Raw genomic sequence first — 22429 nt, 5'->3', positions numbered from 1 at the left:
CCCATACACTTTTTATGGCAATAATTTATGCCTTTAAAATGAGGACTTTTGATTTTTCATGTTCCAGTCCCATAGACTTTAATAGAGTTTGCATGTTCGGTAGAACTTTTTCCCTGCTCGAGATGTTCTGTCTCTATCATTTAAATTACACCTATCATAAAAATGATAGAGCCTTAATTTCTTTGCAAGTGGGCAAACTTACAAAATCTGCAGGGGATCAAATAATAATTTTTCCCAGTGTATATAGTGATATAGGGTTAATTAAAGCAGAGCTCCACCCAAAAGGGGAATCTTTGCTTTTTTGCATACATCCACTGCCACATTTATCACTTTTTGGGGGAGCGGTACCTGTTTTTTACAGGTACCCGCTCCCACTTCCGGGTAAGATTGCCGTCGCGACCTTCCTCCTTCCCTGGCTGCCTTCTGAGACACACACAGGTCCCAGAAGATGGCAGGACCATTGAAAAAAGCACCTAGCGACTCGTGCATGCGTAATAGGAAACCGGTTGTGAAGCCGCACTACTTCACTGACAGTTTCTCTTAGTGAAAATGCCGGCACCTGCACCTGAAGCCGATTGATAAATCTGATATGTCTGTTCTAATTATTATCCTGTGTGCAGTTTGTATTGTTAGGGTAACATGATCAGGAGGGGGATGTCCTCCTGTGGTGTATATATTCTGTGTTAGTTTGTTCAAATAAATGTGTTCAGGCTTTGCAGCCAAACGAGTCCTGCCTAGTTCTTGGTTGCAATATGTGGCTATAATATCTGATATCTATCTTCAGACTAGAGGAGGTGGGATATAATGAAAGCACTCAGGCGGATTGTGGGACGTTCAGTTACAGGCAGTTCACAGTGCAGTTAACCGCTTCCCATCTGGCCACTGCACTGTCTTTCTGAGTAGATGTACAGGAATGTCCCTCAGAACAAGGCCACACAGCTGCCTAATCCCGGTGTGCCTGTGTTCCCTGGAGACAGCGCATCACCGCTTGGCAGAAGGGCCATGTGATTGGCCCTTCTGATCACATGATGGCTGTGTCCAATCAAAGCCATCGTGTAATGTAAACAGAGCCGGTTGTCAGTTGATCAGCACTGCTTCTCCTCACATAGAGCCCATCAGTGAGGAGAAGGAGAGCCAATCTTTGTTGCCAGCCAGGGATCATTGAGTTTACAGCACTTTTACTGCTTTACACACACTGATCACCCAGCTAATGTTCCCACACAGAGTCCTGTCACAGTGTCCCCACACAGTGTCCTGTAACAGTGATCAATATCTGTCACACAGTAAAAACATCTGTCCCAGTGATCAGCCTCTGTGCACATCTGTCCTGGTGATCAACATCTGCACACATCTGTCCCAGTGATCAACATCTGCACACATCTGTCCCAGTGATCAACATCTGTGTACATCTGTCCCAGTGATCAGCATCTGTGCACATCTGTCCTGGTGATCAACATCTGCACACATCTGTCCCGGCGATAAACATCTGCACACATCTGTCCCAGTGATCAACATCTGTGTACATCTGTCCCAGTGATCAACATCTGTCACACAGTAAAAACACATCTCTCCTAGTGACAAACCCAGTGATCAACATCTGCCCCAGTGATCAACATTTGTACACCTGTACCAGCACATCTGTCCCAGTGATCAACATCTGTCACATGGTACCAGTGTCAAATCCACATCTGTACCAGGGTTCAACATCAGCAATATCACCAGTGCAGAGTCACCATGTCTAAAAATGATTCAGCAGTGAGGAGGCTTTCCAGATACTCCAGAGTATGACGACAAGAGTAGCAGGGAATTCTCTCCATCAGTCTCAGATAGTGAGTATGAGCCAGTGGAAAGCAGTGGCTTGGCAAAGGATTCTGAGGAGAAGAGAGTCCAAACAAAGAGGTTCAGGTGATCTGAAGAGGAGCAGGCATCCATCAGCAGCGCAGTAAATCCTGTGGCGAGTACAAGCAACGCAGCACTCCCAGATAATAGGCAGGCAAGCACCAGTAGTTCGGCAAGTCCTGGGGCATAGTGGTGAGTACAAGCAGGGTAGCATTCCCAGATGATAGAGGATAGATTACTAGGTGCTAGTAATGGGGCATCCAGTCCACAACAACCAGGTAAGGCCCATACTCGCCTCCCAGACATACTTTTATATCCCACATGGCCCGCTATTTCCCCCTTTTACAGCGCAACCAAGCCCTCAGATGCAAACAGAAAATGTTACCCCAATTAATTTTATCCATATGATCTGGGGGGTGCGTGTTATACGTCGATCCCCGCCGATCTCCGCTGATTGTGAGCGGAGCGAGCGCCGCCAACATAAACAAAACCGAGTGTACTCGGCTAGTCTCGGCTCCTCTCGCAGTCCCGCCCAGTCCCACTGATGCATTTTACTTATTGATGAATTTATGCACTGAAGGAGAATGCTACACCCTTGAGGTAGTATATATTTATTGCATTTGCACAGATGGTTAGATGCAGACTGATGTCAGCAGCCTCCCATATTATTTAATTTTTAAGCAGGTTTGTCTCAGATTTAGCTAAAGGGATAGCACGGAGGATTTATTTATATATTTTTGTCTCAGAATATTATTGTCTCAGTCAGTCCTGTTATACTCACTGTAATTCCTCTATCCGGCTTGTTGGCAGAGCTTCCATCAGATCCCTGAAATGAGGACCTTTCAGATTGTTCTTAGACAGGTTTAGTGTCCTCAATGTCTGGTTATTTCTTATTCCAGATGCCAGGTGGGGGTAGGAACTGTCTGTCAGATGATTATGGGACAAACTGTAGAAGAAGAGAAGAATGTTACCAGAAGAAAATTATTATCTCCCCAGGAATTAATATAACTATTCTCTACATGAATGGAACTCATTTCTCTTTATTGGAATCATTTATATTAGATCACTTTATAAAAATCCAGGAAATTGAATTCTATAAAAAAAATAAATTGAGTAGACCCCCCAATATTGTCCTCCATGTGTAGAGACGGTGATATCTCCACAGAATACCACTAACATGACTCGTATTGTGCTATAATTCCCTTGTGTATGGAGCATGAATGGTATCAGCAGACAGTGTGAGATTGAAATTAACATTGCTAGTGATTGGATGTTTTTTATCTGTGTAGCTCCCTAAAGTTTAGGCAGGGTTGCTCCTAAGTTTACCTGCCAGGTGTAGTTACCTTGGTTTATTGTTAGAGATCAATTGATTTCACGCTAAGTCTGTACTTGCTGCACTTCTCTCTTCTGCCACTAGGTGGCCGGGTACTTGGTGGCATTAGATATGAGAAGGGTACTGCAAGGTCAGATTATAGGTATATGGGGTATCTCAGCCAATGGGCAGGGGTTTTCTTAAACCCCTTGGCCTGCTGGGAGAACCTATATATTTGGGTGGAGTCAGGTGATCGGTGTTCTGTGCCACCTGGACGGCTGTCTGGGTGGACGTGTGTTGTACTGCCCAGGCTACTAGGCCGGAGATTGGGCCTATTCCAGGCACATCTGGCTGCTAGGCAGTCTGAGGGCCTATCCAGAAGCAGGAGAGTAGGCTTGCAGTCCAACCAGAAGTGACGGTTCTGTCGGCCAGAGAACCTGTCATGGTCAGAGGTAGAGGGGAAGCTGTCGCCAGTAAGGGACTGTCTGCCTTATTACCAGGGACCACAGTAAGTAACTGAAGCAAGTAGGGAGCAGCATTCTCACCAACCGGGGATGGTGAAGAATCAGGAAACTTCAGAAAGGGTCAAGCCAGGGACCCAGCCAGTGGAGGTGACGCTTGCAGAGCAGCCTTGTGTGTCAAGCCAGGGACTGAGCAGGCCAGCATTGGTGAAGCTTGAGAGGTATCTTGTGTGCCAAGCTAGGGACCCAGCAGAAGCAGGGGTGAACCTTGAGGAAGAGACCACCATGAAGATTGGAGGAGCTCAAGGGATTCAGTAGCAGGGAATCAGTGGGTCTAGTGAAAGACCGAGAGCTCAGTGGGCTGAAGAACTACAAGGAATGATTGTAGTGAAAGAGAAAGGAACTGTTACAATTGTGTTACGAACTGTTAAATATTGTTGCCATAGTAGACATCATTCCTGCACATGCAGATGTGGTATCTTGCTGGATGCCTTTCCCTGCATGGCTGTCCTATCGAAGTCTTGGAGTCTTGCAAGAGGGTGTCCTGGCCCTAACCTTTTTTCCCCCCAAAATGTTGTTAAGAGGCGCCCAATAACTATAACTACTCTGCACCCACCATGCCTCACAACCCACTACATACAGAAGGATGTCAGCTATCCCTGACCCTGGAGGTCCTCATTAGACCAAAAGAGGCCTGGGAACTTGCTACATCTGATATTCTGTTTATCTCTGCTGATAAGCGCTCTATACTCATAGGAAGTAATAGCACTAAATAACAAATGTTCAGTAGTGGGGAGATCTTCCAGCAATGAATATCATATGGTCACACCAGATGGAAAAAAATGTATGGAGGCTCTGATCACTCATCGCTGTAAGATCAGATTTTCCCATGTATATATATATATATATATATATATATATATATATATATATATATATATAGATACCAAAATAAATGTAATGTTTACATTTTAAAGCTTATAGGCTCACCATGCATGTTACAATCAGATATTATGCTCTTTATACAACTTTAAATCATATGAGTACCTACCCAATGTATGCAGTCAATTTGTATCCAATTAGGCAAGCTTTTGCACTTCTTAGTTGATAGGAGAGATAAAGAAGATTATAAAATCAGACTGTACTGTTTAACCACTTGCCCACTGAGCACTTTTACCCCCCCTCCTCTCCAGGCCAATTTTCAGCTTTCGGCGCTGTCACGCTATGAATGACAATTGCACGGGCATGCTACACTGTACCCATATGAGACTTTTATAATTTTTTTCACATAGAGCTTTCTTTTGGTGGTATTTAATCACCACTGGGTTTTTAATTTTTTTGTTAGACAAACAAAAAAACATGGAACATTTTGAAAAAAGTATAGTTTGTTTAAAATATAGTTTGTTTAAAATTTTCCAAACAGGTAATTTTTTGGCTTCATTGATGCGCTGATGAGGCTGCACTGAAGGGCATTGATAGTCTGCACTGATGAGGCAGCACTAATTATCACTGATGAGGCGGCGCTGATTATCACTGATAGGCTGCACTGATGAGGCAGCACTGGTGGGCACTGATAGTTGCCACTGATGGGCACTGCTAGGTGGCACTGATAGGTGGTGCAGATGCGCACTCATAGGTGGCACTGGTAAGAGGCACAGATGGGCACTGGTAGGAGGCACTGATGGGTACAGATAGGTGACACTGAAGAGAAGGCACTGATGAGCATTGATTGGCAGCATTGATATCCACTGATTGGAAGCACTAATGGACACTGTTTGCCAGCACTGATGAGCACTGATTGGCAGCACTGGTGTGCACTGATAGGCAGCATTTTTGGGCACTGCTGGGACTTCACTGATAATCAGCACACTGATAATCAGTACCCCGATTATCAGTGAAGATGTCCTTTTCACACAAGCTGGTTATCTGCTCTCTTCTGCTCGCCTCACGCTGTCAGCATGAGGAAAGGAATGCCAATTACCGACTTGTGTTTACATTTTGTTCAGCTGTCAGGGGTTCTGTGATCTGTGATCAGCTGTGTCTGAAGGACACAGTAATCACAGAGCGAGCCCCTTGCATGCTGCAGGGGGCACATGGGCAGCACGATCACAGGAGGATATCCATGGAAAGCCTTCCCGGCAAAGTAAGCCCATGCTGTAGCTATCTTATGGCTATAGCATGGGTGAGAAATGGTTAAGCAAGCCACAGATTATACAATATTCTTTCCTTCCACTGCAGGTGGAAGGAAAGAAAATTGCACAATTTCCCCATCAACACAATCAGAATTGATGGGGAAATCACTCCTGCAGTGCTATTGTGTTCTGCTAACAAGGGGCCTTTCAGGCCAGCAGAACACAATGATCACTGCTAGCTGCTATAGACCACCACCAGGGATTGCATGCAAAAAATCTGAGAGGCTGGTCGTACTGAATTCAATTGAATCAACTTCAGTACAATAAGCCTACACATAGATGGATCAAATCTCATCTGTTCCCTGCTGAACTGGTTGAGATTTGATCCATTTATGGCCAGCTTTAGAAAAAGTCTATTTTATAGATGATAACAGAGTTAGATACGATTCTAAGATTTAAAAAACTGAATGTTAAGCTGTCCCAAAATTTTATTGTCTCAGTCAGTCCTGTTATACTCACTCTAACTGCTCTATCTGGCTTGTTGTCAGAGTTTCCATCAGATCCCTGAAATGAGGACCCCCCAGATTGTTCCCAGACAGGCTCAGTGTCCTCAGTGTCTGGTTATTTCTTATTCCAGATGCCAGGTGGGGGCAGGAACTGTCTGTCAGGTGATTATTATCCAATCTGTAGAAGAAGAGAAGAATGTTACCAGAAGAAAATAGATTTCTCCCCCAAGAATGAATGTAACTATTCTCTACATGAATGGAACTCATATCTCTTTATTTGGATCATTTATATTAGATCTCACTATAAAACTCCAGCAAATATAATTCTATAAGAAAGATGTTATAATAAAGTATAGAGATGGGCAAAAGTTGTTATAATAAAGAAAGATGTTATAATAAAGCATAGAGATGAGCAAAAGTTCGGCCCAGACTTCGCCTGTTCGCCCATTTGGCAAACACCCATATTTGCAGGTAGCTCAGTGGGATGTTCGCCTGCCATACGCGCCTCACTTCCCAGTGCATTCTAGGGGCCTAATTGGATGAAGCCTTGAAGCTAACCGTCAGATGCAAGGCTTTACCAAGTAGCACTTCTGAGCCCTGATTGGACAAAGTGATGATTGCTTTCTCCAATCATAGCTCAGTGTTCATAGTCCCACCCCACACTATAAAATGTAACTTCCCAAAGAAATCTCTTGTAGTGTGTTGGATTGGAGATAGAGCAGAGCTCAGTATGCTACTAGCAGTTAGTGTGTTCACTTATCATGATTCTGAGCGCAAGTTTAGTGTAAGTATATTGTATAAGATTAGTGTGTCAGTGTAGTGTGTTAGTGTTTTTAGTGCTGTATACCTTTTTTTGGTTGCTGCATGTTTTATTTTTTGTTTTGTTTTTTTGTCCACTGCCTGTCCCTTTTTTTTAAATTGTGAGCCACAGTTTTTTCTGACTGCAACACTGGTGTTCCCCCTTTCTTATTTTTTTATTTTTCTAAATAATTTTTACATTTCTGTCAGCATCCACCAAACACCACTTTTCATTTAATAAAGTGCATCCAATTACACATTTCCTAGTATCTATAAAATTTGGGAATTAAGCCCCCATCACGTCTGGGAGGCCAACAAGGCAGATGTTCCAATGCCACTATGAGGGGGCCAGTAGCGTCTGTGTCCACACGCAAATGTGGATGTGGTCAGTCCTCATGCAGAGCACCTTTGTCTCTGTTTAGTTATGTTGCCCGTAGTATCCAGCCACAGCATGCAGAGGAGGTAGTGGACTGACTTACTAAACTATCCTCATCCTCTATGACCCAAGCTGTTTTGGAGAGGGGGAGTCCCACTTGCAGAAAACAACATCACAGTGCGGGAAATTGCTGAACTAACATTGCTTGTGTTAATAAAGCAATCTCAGTTTTTTGCGGGCTGAAAGAAAAAAAACTCAGTGTACCAGACTTTAAAAAAAGACTATTTATAGCTGATAACAGGGCTAAATAAGTTTCTTAGACTCATAAAACTGAATATTAATCTGTCCCAAAATATTACTGTCTCGGTCAGTCCTGTTATACTCACTGTAATTCCTCTATCCGGCTTGTTGTCAGAGCTTCCATCAGATCACTGAAATGAGGACCCTCCAGATTGTTCCCAGACAGGTTCAGTGTCCTCAGTGTCTGGTTATTTCTTATTCCAGATGCCAGATGGGGGCATGAACTGTCTGTCAGGGGAATTCTATACAATCTGTAAAAGAAGAGAAGAGTGTTCCCAGAATAAAATGAATTTCTCCCAGGAATGAATGTAACTATTCTCTACATGAATGAAACTCAATTCTCTTTATTGGTATTATCTATATTAGATCACTTTATAAAACTCCAGGAAATTTAATTTTATAAAAAAAATATAATGGAGTAGACCCCCCAAAATTGTCCTCCATGTGTAGAGACAGTGATATCTCCATACACAGGATGAGCACAGAATATCACTATCATGACTCGTATTGTGCTATAATTCCCTTATGTATGGAGCATGAATGGTATCAGAAGACAGTGTGAGGCCCGAATCAGCAGTGCTAGTGATTGGATGGGATGATTTTTATCTAAAATTCTATTTATCTCTGCTGATAAGAGCTCTGTACTCATAGGAAGTAATGGCACTAAAAAAAATGTTCAGTAATGGGGAAGTCTTCAAGCACTGAATAGTAGATGGTCATTTCATATGACAAAACATTGTATGAGGCTCTGAACACTCATTGCATTAAGACCAGATTCCCATATACAGTATATGAATATCTATGTCATCTGTTTATATAGATACCAAAATAAATATAATGTTTACATTTTTAAGCTTATAGGGTCACCATACATGTCACAATCTGATATTACGCTCTTTAACAACTTTAAACCAAACTGCTATAGATCGCCGGCAGTGATTGCGTGCAAAAGATCTGAGAGGATGGTTGAACTGAAATCAATTGGTAAACTTCAGTACTACCAGCCTGCCCATAGATGGACCAAATCTCAGCTGGTCCCAACTGAAGCGGTCGAGATTTGATCCATTTATGGCCAGCTTTAGGAAAAGTCTAATTTATTGCTGATAACAAAGTTAGATAAGATCCTAAGATTTAAAAAACTGAATATAAAACTGTCCCAGAATATTATTGTCTCAGTCAGGCCTGTTATACTCACTGTAATTCCTCTATCCGGCTTGTTATCAGAGCTTCCATCAGATCCCTGGAATGAGGACCTTCCAGGTTGTTATCAGAGAGGTCCAGTCTCCTGAGTGTCTGGTTATTTCTTATTCCAGATGCCAGGTGGGGGCAGGAACTGTCTGTCAGGTGATTATTATCCAATCTGTAGAAGAAAATAATGTTACCAGAAGAAAATGAATTTCTCCCCCCGAGTAATGAATGTAACTATTCTCTACATGAATGCAAGTCATTTCTCTTTGTTGGAGGCATTTATATTCAATCACTTTATAAAATTCCAGTAAATATATTTTTTTAAGAAAAATGTTATAATGGAGTAGACCCCCAATATTGTCATCCATGTGTACAGACGGTGATATCTCCATACACATGAAAACCACAGAATACCACTGACATGATTCATATTGTGCTATAATCTCCTTGTGTATGGAGCATGAATGGTATCAGCAGACAGTGTGAGGTCAGAATCAGCATTGCTAGTGATTGGATGGGATAATTTTTATCTGATATTCTATTTATATCTGCTGATAAGAGCTCTGTACGCATAGGAAACAATAGGAAGAATACCACTGACATGACTCAAATTGTGCTATTAGACATGTGCAATTTGCTTTGGTCCAAATATAAATTCAGACAAATTTTTGGTTGTTCGGAGATTTGGATGTATCCGAATCTCCGTAAGAAATAGTAACAAATTTTATAGAAGTTTGTTTAACCCTGTATATTCATTTTCTAATGAATTCCAAATTTTTGGACCGACTCAAATTCTGTGTGAAGAATAGCTGGTTATTAAGGAGTGGGCTGGGAAGCCGGCCGTTGCGTCCTTAACAACCAAAGACTCATCAGCTGACCACTGACAGCTGAAATGTAAACAAAAGAATGCTGGCAATGAAAAATTCTGAAAAAAAAACATTGTGGGGTTCCCCCAATCCATACCAAGCCCTTTGGGTCTGGTATGAATTGTAATGGGAACCCCATGCCAAATAGAAAAAAATGTAGTGGGGTCCTTCCCAAAACTCATACCAGACCCTATCGGAGCATGCAGCCCGGCAGGCCAGGAAAGGTAGGGGATAAGTGAGTGCCCCCTCCTGAACCATACCAGGTCACAAGCCCTCAACATGCCACATGCCCATGTTAATGGGGACAAAGGCCTCTTTCCCACAACCCTGGGCAGTGATTGTCGGGGTCTGTGGGTGGGAGGCTTATCGTAATCTGGAAGCCCCCTTTAACAAGGAGGCCTCCAGATCCTGGCCCCCCATGTGAGTGAGTATCTGTGCAGCAGGCATTGTGATTGATGATGGATCTTCACCGGGGGAATTTTTTTTATTTTTTAATAAAGGACTTGCCAAAAACTTGTGTTGTGTATTTACTCACTTTTTAAACTTTTTTGGGTGAATGGGTAGGGATACTATGTACTCCATACTCATTCACATGGGAGGCTGGGATCTGGGGGCCCCCTTGTTAAAGGGGACTTTCAAATTCTGATAAGCCCCCCAGCCCACAGACTCCCACAGCCACCGCCCAGGGTTGTGGGGAAGAGCCCCTTGTCCCAAAGCACCCTCCCATGTTGAGGGCATGTGGCCTTGTATGGTTCAGGAGGAGGGGTGCTCACTCTCACCCCCTTTCCTTGCCTGTTGGGCTGCATGTTCAGATAAGGGTCTGGTAAGTATTTTGGGGGAACCCTAAATCCATAGCAGACCCAAAGGGGGGGACTTCACACTATTTTTCCTAATTTTTTCATTGCCGGCATCGGCAAATCAAACAAAACTAAACTAAACGAATTCTGAAACAAATTAATACAAAATTAGAAATATAAGAATCTATCCAAAACCAAACAAATTTTTCCATGCTGCACATGTCTATGTGCTACAATCTTCTTGTGTATGGAGCATGAATTGTTTTAGCAGACAGTGTGAGGCCACAATAACCATTGCTAGTGATTGGACGGGATGATCTTTATCTGATGTAGCACACTCTACTGTAGAGCTAGGTTGTACATTGTTTTTTTGCAGTGAATGAAAATTGTTTGGCTTGGCTAGTAGCCAAGCCTGTTTTGAATATGGGTCAGGGTAAGTGACTCAGGGAGGCTGTATGACTTATCAGGCAGCACCTCTTGTACCTCCCCCTACTTGCTGAAACCTTGGAGAAACTTCCAGAAGAATGGGAGGGAGGTTAGGAGGAGCTGCCCAGATTATTGATTAGGGCCCCTGCCAATCCCTGGCCAAATGGGCTGGCAGGGGGAGGACACCTCTTAAATACTCAGAGTCAGCTCAGCAGGGACAGTGAGGTGTTGGGTGGAAGATTGGACACCTTCAACACCCCTAATAAACAAAAAAACAAAGCTGCTGGACTGTTTCCTGACTCTAGTGTGCCTGTGGAATTTGGTGTGCCTGGCTGTGCAGGGTGGGGATCCCTATTAACCAGCAGCTTCTATAGGGATGCGCTACAACGATATTCTATTTATCTCTGCTGATAAGAGCTCTGTACTCATAGGAAATAATGGAGAGATTTCTGCAAATGAACAGCTGATGGTTATATCAAGTAGGGCTCTGTTTTAACTAGTGCAATTTCAGATGTGATTTGAGTTACACAGATTCACATGACAATAGAAATCTCATTTGTTTTCAATGGTGCCCGTTCACATCAATGTAACTCAGCATGGTGTGATTTTGGGAAAGGTTCCTGTATTACTTTGGTGTGATTCCAATGCAATTTTAGCACTTATAGAATATGCAAACTACATCTAAATTGCATCCAAGTTGCATTACATAATTTAACTGAGGCTCTAATTGCTCATTGCAGTAAAATTAAATTCCCTGTATGTGTGTATGATATAATTTAATCTTATCTTCTCTACCAGATATCTACATATACTCATGATTAGACTTTAATAAGATATTAGGAAAATACTATTTGCTGGTCTTATTAACTTCCAACAAGACAACTTTCAGTGACCAGCTATTTATAGAGTCCAAAGATCCATTTTGATGACATCAACTTTTTTTGTAAGTTTTGGATATAAAACTCTCTCAGAATATTATTGTCTCAGTCAATCCTGTTATACCCACAGTAATTTCTCTATCTGGCTTGTTGTCAGAGCTTCCATCAGATCCCTGAAATGAGGACCTTCCAGATTGTTCCCAACCAGGTCCAGTGTCTTCAGTGTCTGGTTATTTCTTATTCCAGATGCCAGGTGGGGGCAGGAACTGTCTGTCAGGTGATTTATATCCAAACTGTAGAAAAAGAGAAGAATATTACCAGAAGAAATTGAGTTTCTCCCCAGGAATAAATGTAACTATTCTCTACATGAATAGGACTAATTTCTCTTTATTGGAATTATTTATATTATATCACTTTATAAAACTCCAGTAAACATATTTTTTAAGAAAAATGTTATAATGGAGTAGACCCCCCAATATTGTCCTCCATATGTACAGATAGTGATATCTCCATACACATGAAAACCACAAAATACCACTGATATGACTCGTATTGTGCTATAATTTCCTTGTGTATGGAGCATGAATGGTATCAGCAGACAGTGTGAGGCTGGAATCTGCATTGCTAGTGATTGGATGGGATGATTTTTATTTGATATTCCATTTATCTCTGCTGATAAGAGCTCTGTACTCATAGGAAACAACAGAGAGTTCCCCTGACACTGAATAAAATATATTTGTGTCAGACAAATGAAATCAGTATGAGGCTTTTAGACAAATATATGTTTATTGATTATCAAGAGTAAACAAGGTAGACATAAACAAAAAGGCATGACCATAATGCCCATAAAGGTAAAATCCAGGTACAAACTACATACAGAGTTGTTCAATAGGTAACAAAACGACCGGGGATAAGCCCGGATAAAAGGCAGGGTACAGACAAACCAGAGCACTCTGTGATGGCAAAAAGAAACAACCACAAGGCTGGACGAGTTGGACAGACCAAAAATAAACATAAGGGAGAAAGAGAGAAAGAGGGAAAGAGAGTAAAGTATTAGAAATAAAAGGTAAAGGGCTAAGAAGGTAGTGGATACTGCACGGTAAGGCAAATTTTGGGAGAAAACCCTGGAAGGGTAATATCCAATACTAAACAGGTATAATAGTGTCTAGCAAAGGTTAATCAGGAAGGCAGGAAATTGAGGAGAATCTTTAAACATTATCCAGCCAATCAGACCTGATTTAATTTCTCATGAGTTGTTGTTTTCAGCTCAGTTTCCTCTGTGCGTATTATGTCTTTGAGAGTCTCAAGCCATTCAAAGAGGGTGTGACAAGAGTTCTAGTACTTTGGTATCAGTTGTCTAACCGCAAAAATAAATAACTGGAGTAAAGAAGTTTTGGCTTGAGACAGTGACTGAGGCTAAAGAGTAAGAAGTGCTAGTTCCGAAGAGTTAGAGATAGAGATTCTTTGGCATATAGATGATAAAGATTAAGCACTAGGTCCCACAGTCGCTGAATAGGTGGGCATGCCCAGCAAATATGAAGGAAAGTTCCTGAAGAGGCATGAAAACACAAGCAAGAATGTGACTGAGAAGGGGAAATGCAATTTAATTTAGCTGGGGTAAAGTACCACCTGGAAGGCAATTTAAAGTTGCATTCTTGGGTAGCACAAGCCATGGAAAGTGTACGAGTATTAACAAAAATCCAGCCCGAATCGCTCTTGGAAAGGGAACATCCAAGCTTAGAAGATCACTTAGTTGTATAGGGTGAGATTAGAAGAAAACCAGGGCAACAGGAGAGTGTAAACATTGACAATGGTGTGAGTCAGAGGCGAGAATGCAATGCACAGTTTTTCAAATAAGGTAAACAAACTATGAATAGCAGATAATGGGAGTAAGGAGCGGTAAAAGCTCTGTAACCGGAGAAAAGAAAACCAAAGACCCTGTTTAGGACCATGCATGGCTGAAAGCAAAGAGTCATTCTCAAAACATAGCGAACTTGCAGCCAGAAGGATCTATCCCAACACAAGAATGCATATGCATGAAGACCAATGGGAAAAGAAGTGTTATCTAGCAAGGGGGTAAGGGGGCTGGGCAATAGGAAGTAAGAAAAAAGGTGTATTTGCCAATAATCCAGCAGGATGTTGGGGAAGCCTAGTCCATGAGCAGTCGAATAGGTTCACAGAGCAGCTTTAGGGTGTATCGGAGAGGAATCCACTTCTAGCTGCACCCATTGTTTAGTAGATGGTTGGTGAAACCAATCCAGTATTTGAGAGAATAGCACAGCTTTATAGATAGTTTGAAGTCCGGCAAATCGGTACCCTGAGAGCCTTCAGGTGGCAGGGGATGTTTACAAATAAATCACAAAAGAAGACTGGTTAATTTATTAAAGAAGAATTTAGGTAGTTTAATAGGGAGTGTTTGAAACAAATACATTTGAAATTGGGGAAGAATTTGGGAAGGTTATCCATTTTACATGGCCAAACCAGGACAACGGGAGGGATGCCCAAGGTGATAGGTCAGATTTGGGCAGTTAGTAGGAGGGGGGAATAATTTAATCTGAAGAGAGAAGTGAGCCTAGTGAGAAGCTTAACTCCCAAGTACTTTATGGCTACTGGTTGCCAATGGAATGGAAAAGCAGACTTGAGATCCATGATGTAAGCCTGGGATATAGATATGTTCAACATTTTGGATTTTGTCAGATTGACTTTAAAGTCACTGAGGTGGCCAAAGATATCAAACTCCTTAAGAAGGGAAGGGATACTAGTCTTAAGAGAGGTAATGTAAAGCAGGAAATCATCTGCATACTGGGCAGTCTTATATTCCACACCGTGGAGAGTGATGCTGTGAATAGAGGGATTGTTGCATATTGACCTTGTAAAATGTTCCATGGTGAGCATTTATAAAAGTTGGGGGAGAGGGCAACCCTGGTGGGTGCTATTGTAGATCCAAAAGGGAGCCATTAGTGCATACCTGAGCAGAGGGTGTTGTGTACTGGGCCATTATTTTGTGAAGCAGGTTGTCACCGAGATTCAATTTCACAGAGAAAGTGATATAGGAATTTCCAGTTGAGGTGATCAAATGTCTGTTTGGCATTGATTGCAAGTAGGCAGAAGGAAATGAATTGTTTTGTGCCAGGGAAGTTAAAGAGATGGTCTTACTGGTATTATTCCAGGCCTCCTGAGAGCTAATGAAACCAACCTGATCCATATAGATTAAGCTCAGCAGTACCAGCTGGAGTCTGAGCAATTAATTTCTTGTAGAGTTTGATATCGCCATTCAGTAATGAGATAATGGACGATAACTGGGATTGGTCTCTTCTTTACAGGGCTTTAAAATGACAAAGATAGGAGTCTTCAGAGATTGTGAGGGGAAGGGATGAGCAGCCAAAATAGAATTAAAAGTCTTCAATAGAAGGGGGGCCAGGTCAGAAGCAAAAGATTTGTAACATTTATTAGAGAAGCCATTTGGTCCAGTGGCCTTATTAGACTGGATGGCACAAAGCAAATCATCAAGTGAAAGGGGCATTGAGAGCTGAGCTAGTGGAAGAATCTTTCACAGGTATCCTGTTCCCACTTCCGGGAGTCCAGCCACGGCCCGCAATTTCACCACGGGGCTCCCTCCTCCTCCTCTCCCTGTCGCGGGGCCAGTAGGAGAGAGGAGCGGGGCCTTGCATATGCGCAGTAGGGTTCCCAGCGGGAAGCTGTAAGCCTGCATCATGGGTCTCCAGGACAGGTATGTGTCCTATTATTAAAAGCCAGCAGCTGCATTATGTGTAGCTGCTGGCTTTTAATTATTTTTTGGGGGCGGAACACCTCTTTAAGTCATCGTCTGCAAGAGACAAGGGGGAACCATGTGAAGCCCATCGGATATTGTGTAGAGAAGAGTAGTATTCACGGATCATCTCTAGAATGTTTAAATTAGTGTGGACCAGGCCACAATAAGAGGAAGATGAGAGAATGGCCGAGGATGAGGAGTGGGGATGCAATGAGCATGCCAATAATGAGCCACATTTATTGCTATATTCATACAAAGATCTCAAGAGTCGTAAAGAGAGTTTTGATCTAGAAGATGAAGAAATTGGGATCTGGCATTAGCAAGGTTAATCCTAACAATATCAGCATTAGTACATTTGTGTATTAAGTCAAAGTTCGAAATCTTGCTAAGAAGGGCAGAGAGTTCTGCATTTCTAATCAGGCGTCATGCAAAATAAAAATGCTGCATAACACACACTTAAGGGCATCCCACTTAGTGGAGGATGCCATCTCATCTAACTTGTGGTTATGTATAAAATGGGTAATAAGACAATGTCAAGTTTCTCTTTGTGGAAATGATAAAGAATTTGGTAGCATTTGCCAGGGTGGTCAAGACTCTTTGCATTAAAGGAACAAATGGATAATGTCATTACATCAATGGCCAGGCAATAAGGGAAGCTTACAGGTGGGAGCCACTTCCAGAAAAGGGTTGGGGAGAGACAGAACAAAGAGATAAGGCAAAAAAAAATAAGACATGTGTAGATAAGAAGAGCGAGAGAGGAACATAAAAGTCAGGAAAAAGCATCAAACTGTCCTTAGAGTATCCAGAAGCAAACCTCATGGAAACAGGCAACTAAAAACAGACACCTCAGCCAAACCCAAGCAAAAAAGCAGGAGGCCTAAGGGGAGGATGAGGAAACCAGGCAAGAGAGAGCTAAAGCAAAGGACAGCTAGACCAGCAGCAAAAACAAAAAGCGGGAGAAAAGGAAAAAAAGAAAGGAGTTCAGAAAAGGGAAATGGGAGGGAGAGGAGGTAAGTCAAAGGTTCTAGCTTGTACCATACCCTATTATTAAGGACTCAAGGGCAATGGTATCTACAGTATATAGCATGGGTGCTTACAAATGAGGAAACTTAGTCATGGGAATCCAAATGAATATGAATCAGAGAAAGAGAAAAGAGGGTATGGATATGGTTGGAGATAAGTAGAGAGGGAAAAAAGGGGGTGAAAGAAGGGGGGAGGGGAGAGGAAATAGGGAAAAATAGGGCAGAGGGGACAGGGGAAAGGGGAACTAACCATAATTGCAGGGGGAGGTTAGAAGAGAAATTAGGGCCCCTGAATAGAGGAGGTTTGCCATTGTTAATTCAAAGATAGGAAAAGCGGTCACGGGAGAACATCACAGTGGCAAAGCTCCTTGGAGTACTATCACAGGCACAATAATGAGGGAGATGATTAGAAGCATGTAATAACCAGTGATACAAGCATATACATGAACAATATAGAAAAAACTTAGTAACCATCGGGTGGTCAAGGCATGATAAATCAGGAGGTATAAACAACAGTATAGGTTTATGAACACATGGGATAATTTAGAGCAGGGGGAGGCAACCTTTCAGAGGTAGGGATGAGCCGAACACCCCCCACAGCAGAACATGCGAACAGACAAAAAAATTTGTGCGAACACCTATAAAGTCTATGGGATACGAACGTGAAAAATCAAAAGTGCTCACTTTAATATGCAAGTTATTGCTATAAAAAGTGTTTGGGGGCCCGGGTACTGCCCCAGGGGACATGTATCAATGCAAAAAAAAAGTTTTAAAAATGCCAGTTTTTTCAGGAGCGGTGATTTTAATAATGCTTACAGTGAAACAATAAAAATGAAATATTCCTTTAAATATCGTGCCTGGGTGGTCTCCTTAGTCTGCCTGTAAAGTAAGGCATCTTTCCCATGTTTATAACAGTACCACAGCAAAATGACATTTCTAAAGGAAAAAATGTAATTTAAAACTGCTCGCGGCTGTAATGTACAGAATTGTCGGATCCTGGCAATATAGGTAAAAATCATTTACATAAATGGCGTGGGTCCCCCCCAGTCCATTACCAGGCCCTTTGGGTCTGGTATGGATATTAAGGGAAACCCTGGACCAAAATTTAAAAATAATGGCGTGGGGCCCCCCCCCCAATCCATACCAGGCCCTTCAGGTAATACATTACAGCCGCAAGCAATTTTAAATGACATATTTCCTTTAGAAATGTAATTTTGCTGCTCTCATTCATTGGGGTGGGGTGTGGGGTATGGACTTAGCCCCCTGAGCCATGATTGGCCAAAGGCACCATGCCTTTGGCCAATCATGGCTCATACAGCAGAGCGCGTTGTGATTGGCCAAAGCATGCGAGTCAGGTCCATGCTTTGGCCAATCAACAGCCGTCAATGCATTGCGATTTCGCAGTTCATTGGCGGTCTCACGGTGCATTATGGGGCGTTACGCGGGCGCTCAAATTTCCCCCGAATGCCCCACGATGTTCTAAATTCAGTGAACGGGTGAACACCCGATGTTCTGGGGGGACTAACATTGATGGGCATTTATGAGGCTGTGGTGATGGGCAATGATCAGGCTGCATTAATGGGCATTAGTGTGGATGCCATAATGTGCACTGGAGTGGCTGCATTAATGGGCACTGATGTGGCTGCGCTGATGGGCACTGCTCAGGCTACATTAATGGGCACTGGTGAGGCTGCATTAATGGGCACTGGTGTGGCTGCGCTGATGGGCACTGATCAGGCTGCATTAATGGGAACTGGTGAGGCTACATTCATGGGCACTAGTGTGGCTGCGCTTATGGGCACTGGTGTGACTGCGCTGATGGGCACTGGTGTGGCTGCATTCATGGGCACTGGTGTGGCTGCATTCATGGGCACTGGTGTGGCTGCATTAATGGGCACTGATCAGGCTGCATTAATGAGCGCTGGTGTTGCTGCATTAATGGGCACTAATCAGGCTGCATTAATGGGCAATGATGTGGCTGAGCTGATGGGAACTGATCAGGCAGCAATAATGGACACCAGTGTGGCTGCATTAATGGGCACTGGTGTAACTGCATTAATGGGCACTGGTGTGGCTTCGCTGATGGGCACTAATCAGGCTGCAATAATGGGCACTGGTGTGGCTTCACTGGTGGGCACTGATCAGGCTGCATTAATGGGCACTGGTGAGGCTGCATTAATGGACACTGGTGTGGCTATGCCCTGTCCTATGCCCAATAGTGGAATGTTTTTACTTATTTTTTGCGCAATTGCATATAGTTCATATACTGTTTTTGTGCGTGTTTGCAAAATTAAAGTGGGCCGGTCTGGATGTAGTCCAGGGCCAAATTTTTGTCCCAGTCAAGCCCTGGGTATGGAGGTCTTCATCTGTCTCCAGCAACTGCAGAGTAAAGTCGGCTGATCATGAGGTCCCGAAGACGCAGAGTTAGAGGAGACAGATCCTGACGAAAAAAGGCTTGAAATTGCTAGGCAGGACCCCATTTCAGGTGATTATCAGACCTGGGAGGTATCTTGTTCCCCATAGTAGGGTAAAAGAAGCAGCTGGTCTAGCTGTCCGAGGCAGGGAGCTAAGGGAGAAAGAGTCTCAATCCACCATCAGTTTGCCATCCCCCCAAAATCTATATGAAGCTTTTGCTGCTTGCTGCTTTAGGATTAGATTCCTGTATGCATGACCTCCTATAATCTTATCTATTTTAATAAATACTAGACTAATATAATTTTTAAATGTATACATTTTTTAGAGCTGATAAAAGAGTTAAATAACATTCTAAGATTTAGACAATAGTCTCATTTAGGCTGCTTAGGGATTCCAAAAATTAGATCAATTCTGTTTACAATATCAGAATTTTTTATAGTTAAACAGTCCAAGAATATTATTGTCTCAGTCAGTCCTGTTATACTCACTGTAATTCCTCTATCCGGCTTGTTGTCAGAGCTTCCATCAGATCACTGAAATGAGGACCCTCCAAATTGTTCTCAGACAAGTTCAGTGTCCTCAGTGTCTGGTTATTTCTTATTCCAGATGCCAGGTGGGGGCAGGATCTGTCTGTCAGGTCATTATTCATCAAACTGTAGAAGAAGAGAAGAATGTTACCAGAAGAAAATAAATTCCTCCCCAGGAATGAATGTAACTATTCGCTACACTATATAATGGAGTAGACTCCCCAATATTGTGCTCCATGTATTGAGACGGTGATATCTCCATACACAGGATGATCACAGAATACCACTGACATGACTCATATTGTGCTGTAATCTCCTTGTGTATGGAGCAGTGGTGGCTGTTGACATTTTAGGATGGGGGGGTGCCAGACCTCACCCTTCCTTTTTGACCCCTTCCACGTCTCATAAGCCCCACCCCTTATAGAATCCACCCACTCCATCCCCTGTATTCCACTTGCTTCCACCCAAAGTGGGTGGAAGCAAGAGATTTTTTTATTTTTTTATTTCAGGTTTCCCAGCCTAGAGGTGAGATGTGGAGACTTATTGCCCCTATATCTCAATGTAAAGAGGACCTGTCATGCCATATTCCTATTACAAGGGATGTTTACATTCCTTGTAATAGGAATAAAAGTGATTAAAAAAAATCATGTAAAAAGAAAGCAACAAACTAGAAAAACTTAAGTAAAATTAACATAAAAAATAAAATAAAAAATATAAAGTGCCCCTGTCCTCACGTGCTTGCTCGCTCACAGAAGCGAACGCATATGTAAGTCTCACCCACATATGTAAACGGGGTTAAAACCACACATGTGTGGTATCACTGCAAACGTTAAAGCGAGAGCAATAATTCTAGCATTAGACATCCTCTGTAACTCTAAACATGTAACCTGTAAAAAAAATTGAAGCATTGCCTATGGAGATTTTCAAGTACCGAAGTTTGGTGCCATTCCACAAGTGTGCACAATTTTGATGTGTAACATGTTAGCTATTAATTTACTCAGCGTAACATCATCTTTCACATTATACAAAAGAATTGGGCTAACTTTACTTTTTTTATTAATGCATAAAAAAAATGCATTTGAAAAATTGCTTTGCAAATACCGTGAGGGTTGCAAAGACCTTCACTTTATTCTCTAGAGTCTCTGCTAAAAAAAACATATACCGTATATACTTGAGTATAAGCCAACCCGAATATAAGCCGAGGCACCTTATTTTACCACAAAAAACTGGGAAAACGTATTGACTCGAGTATAAGCCTAGGGTGGCAAATGCAGCAGCTACTGGTAAACAATGCCCATCTGCAGCCTCACTGTGCCCATTTGCAGCCTCACTGTGCCCATCTGCAGCCTCACTGTGCCCATCTGTATCATCTGTGCCCATCAGCAGCCTCATTGTGCCCATCTGCAGCCTGGCTGTGCCCATCTGCAGCCTCACTGTGCCCATTTGCAGCCTCACTGTGCCCATCTGCAACCTCACTGTGCCCACCTGTACCTTTGATTACAAACAGTGGGTGTCCCGCTGTCATGCAACTGCAGTCTTAACTGTTCGCCGGCCGTCCACTGTAACAAAGCCCCGCCTCCTCCTCGTCCATGATAGACAGAACACTGATTCAGTTTCCCAGCATTGTGTTAGTGTTCAGTGACTGCATGACACAGCGGGATACCCTCACTCGACTCAAAGCTGAGCAGGGCTTTTTCAGCATAAAATGTGCTGAAAAAGTCAGCTTATACTCAAGTATATACAGTATAATGTTTGGGGGTTCTGAGTAATTTTCTAGCAAAAAAATTATGATTTTTACATGTAGGAGAGAAATGTCAGAATTGGCCTGGGTGGCAAGTGGTTAACAGTGAATGTGTGCCAGCTTGAGAGATGTGTATCAGCTATGGGGAGAACCAGTTCTACCCTTCCCCACCCCACAAACACTCCTCTGCTCTTCTGACCCTACTTGTCAGTATCTCATGTCCTGCAAACAAATCTGTTCTGTATCCCGACATTAAAGGCTAACTGCTTATCTGCACAAACTTTCCTCAGACCGCAGCTCAGCTCAACTCTCTTTCTGCAGTGTCAGCATAAGCTGTGCTCCAGCTCTGGTTTCTCTCAGCAGGGCACTGGGGATCGAGGTGGGGGAGTTGGAGGGCTAGAGGGTACAGAACAAGTGTGCAGGAGATCACTGGGGAAGATTTACTCAGAAGGACAGTCTGTGCTGCTCTCCGAGTGGTGGGGAATAGGGATGAGCTTCGTGTTCAAGTCGAACCCATGTTCGACTTGAACATCGGCTGTTCGATCGTTCGCCGAATTGCGAACGTTATGGGCCGTTCGCGCTAAATTCGTGTGGCGCGTCACGGCCCATAATTCACTGCGGCATCGCAGTGCATTGCTGGCTGATGATTGGCCAAGCATGCACTATGACCCGCATGCTTGGCCAATCACAGCGCCGTCAGTAGAGAGAGCTGTAATTGGCCAAAGCCAGGGTGGCTTTGGCCAATTATGGCTCAGGGGATTTAGTACACACCCCACACTATATAAGGCCGCCTGCACGGCGGCCCTGTGTAGTGTGTGTTCCGGTGTGCTGAGAGATAGAGAGAGAGAGAGAGACAGTGTCATTTGATTTGAGTTAGATAGATTAGGCAGAACAGTCAGTCAGTTAGCTGCACTTACAGTGTATTGTGTATATATATGCATCCCAGGTGTTGCATATATATATATACACTGTATTCAGTTTAGCTAGATCCATTCCTGTTATCTTCTATCTAGACTATTTACATTTAATGCAGTGCGTCCTGCTCACAGTGTTCAGCTAGATCCGTTCCTGCT

The 22429-nt window shown here is 42.9% G+C and overlaps 1 protein-coding gene across 1 annotated transcript in view; it reads right to left on the bottom strand.

The window, feature by feature from the left end:
- LOC141116949 (NACHT, LRR and PYD domains-containing protein 12-like) overlaps positions 1-22429 on the bottom strand; it is a 125770-nt gene that overhangs the window by 11230 nt on the left and 92111 nt on the right. The window contains exons 8-13 of the mRNA XM_073609466.1: positions 19577-19741; positions 12008-12172; positions 8920-9084; positions 7811-7975; positions 6264-6428; positions 2621-2785 (exon numbers count right to left, since the gene is read on the bottom strand). Coding sequence (XP_073465567.1) covers positions 2621-2785; positions 6264-6428; positions 7811-7975; positions 8920-9084; positions 12008-12172; positions 19577-19741 — 990 coding nt within the window. The remainder of the gene's footprint in view (positions 1-2620; positions 2786-6263; positions 6429-7810; positions 7976-8919; positions 9085-12007; positions 12173-19576; positions 19742-22429) is intronic.

Source organism: Aquarana catesbeiana, linkage group LG13, assembly GCF_042186555.1.
Source record: "Aquarana catesbeiana isolate 2022-GZ linkage group LG13, ASM4218655v1, whole genome shotgun sequence".
NCBI lineage: Eukaryota > Metazoa > Chordata > Amphibia > Anura > Ranidae > Aquarana > Aquarana catesbeiana.
This window is presented reverse-complemented; position numbering and strand designations above follow the sequence as displayed.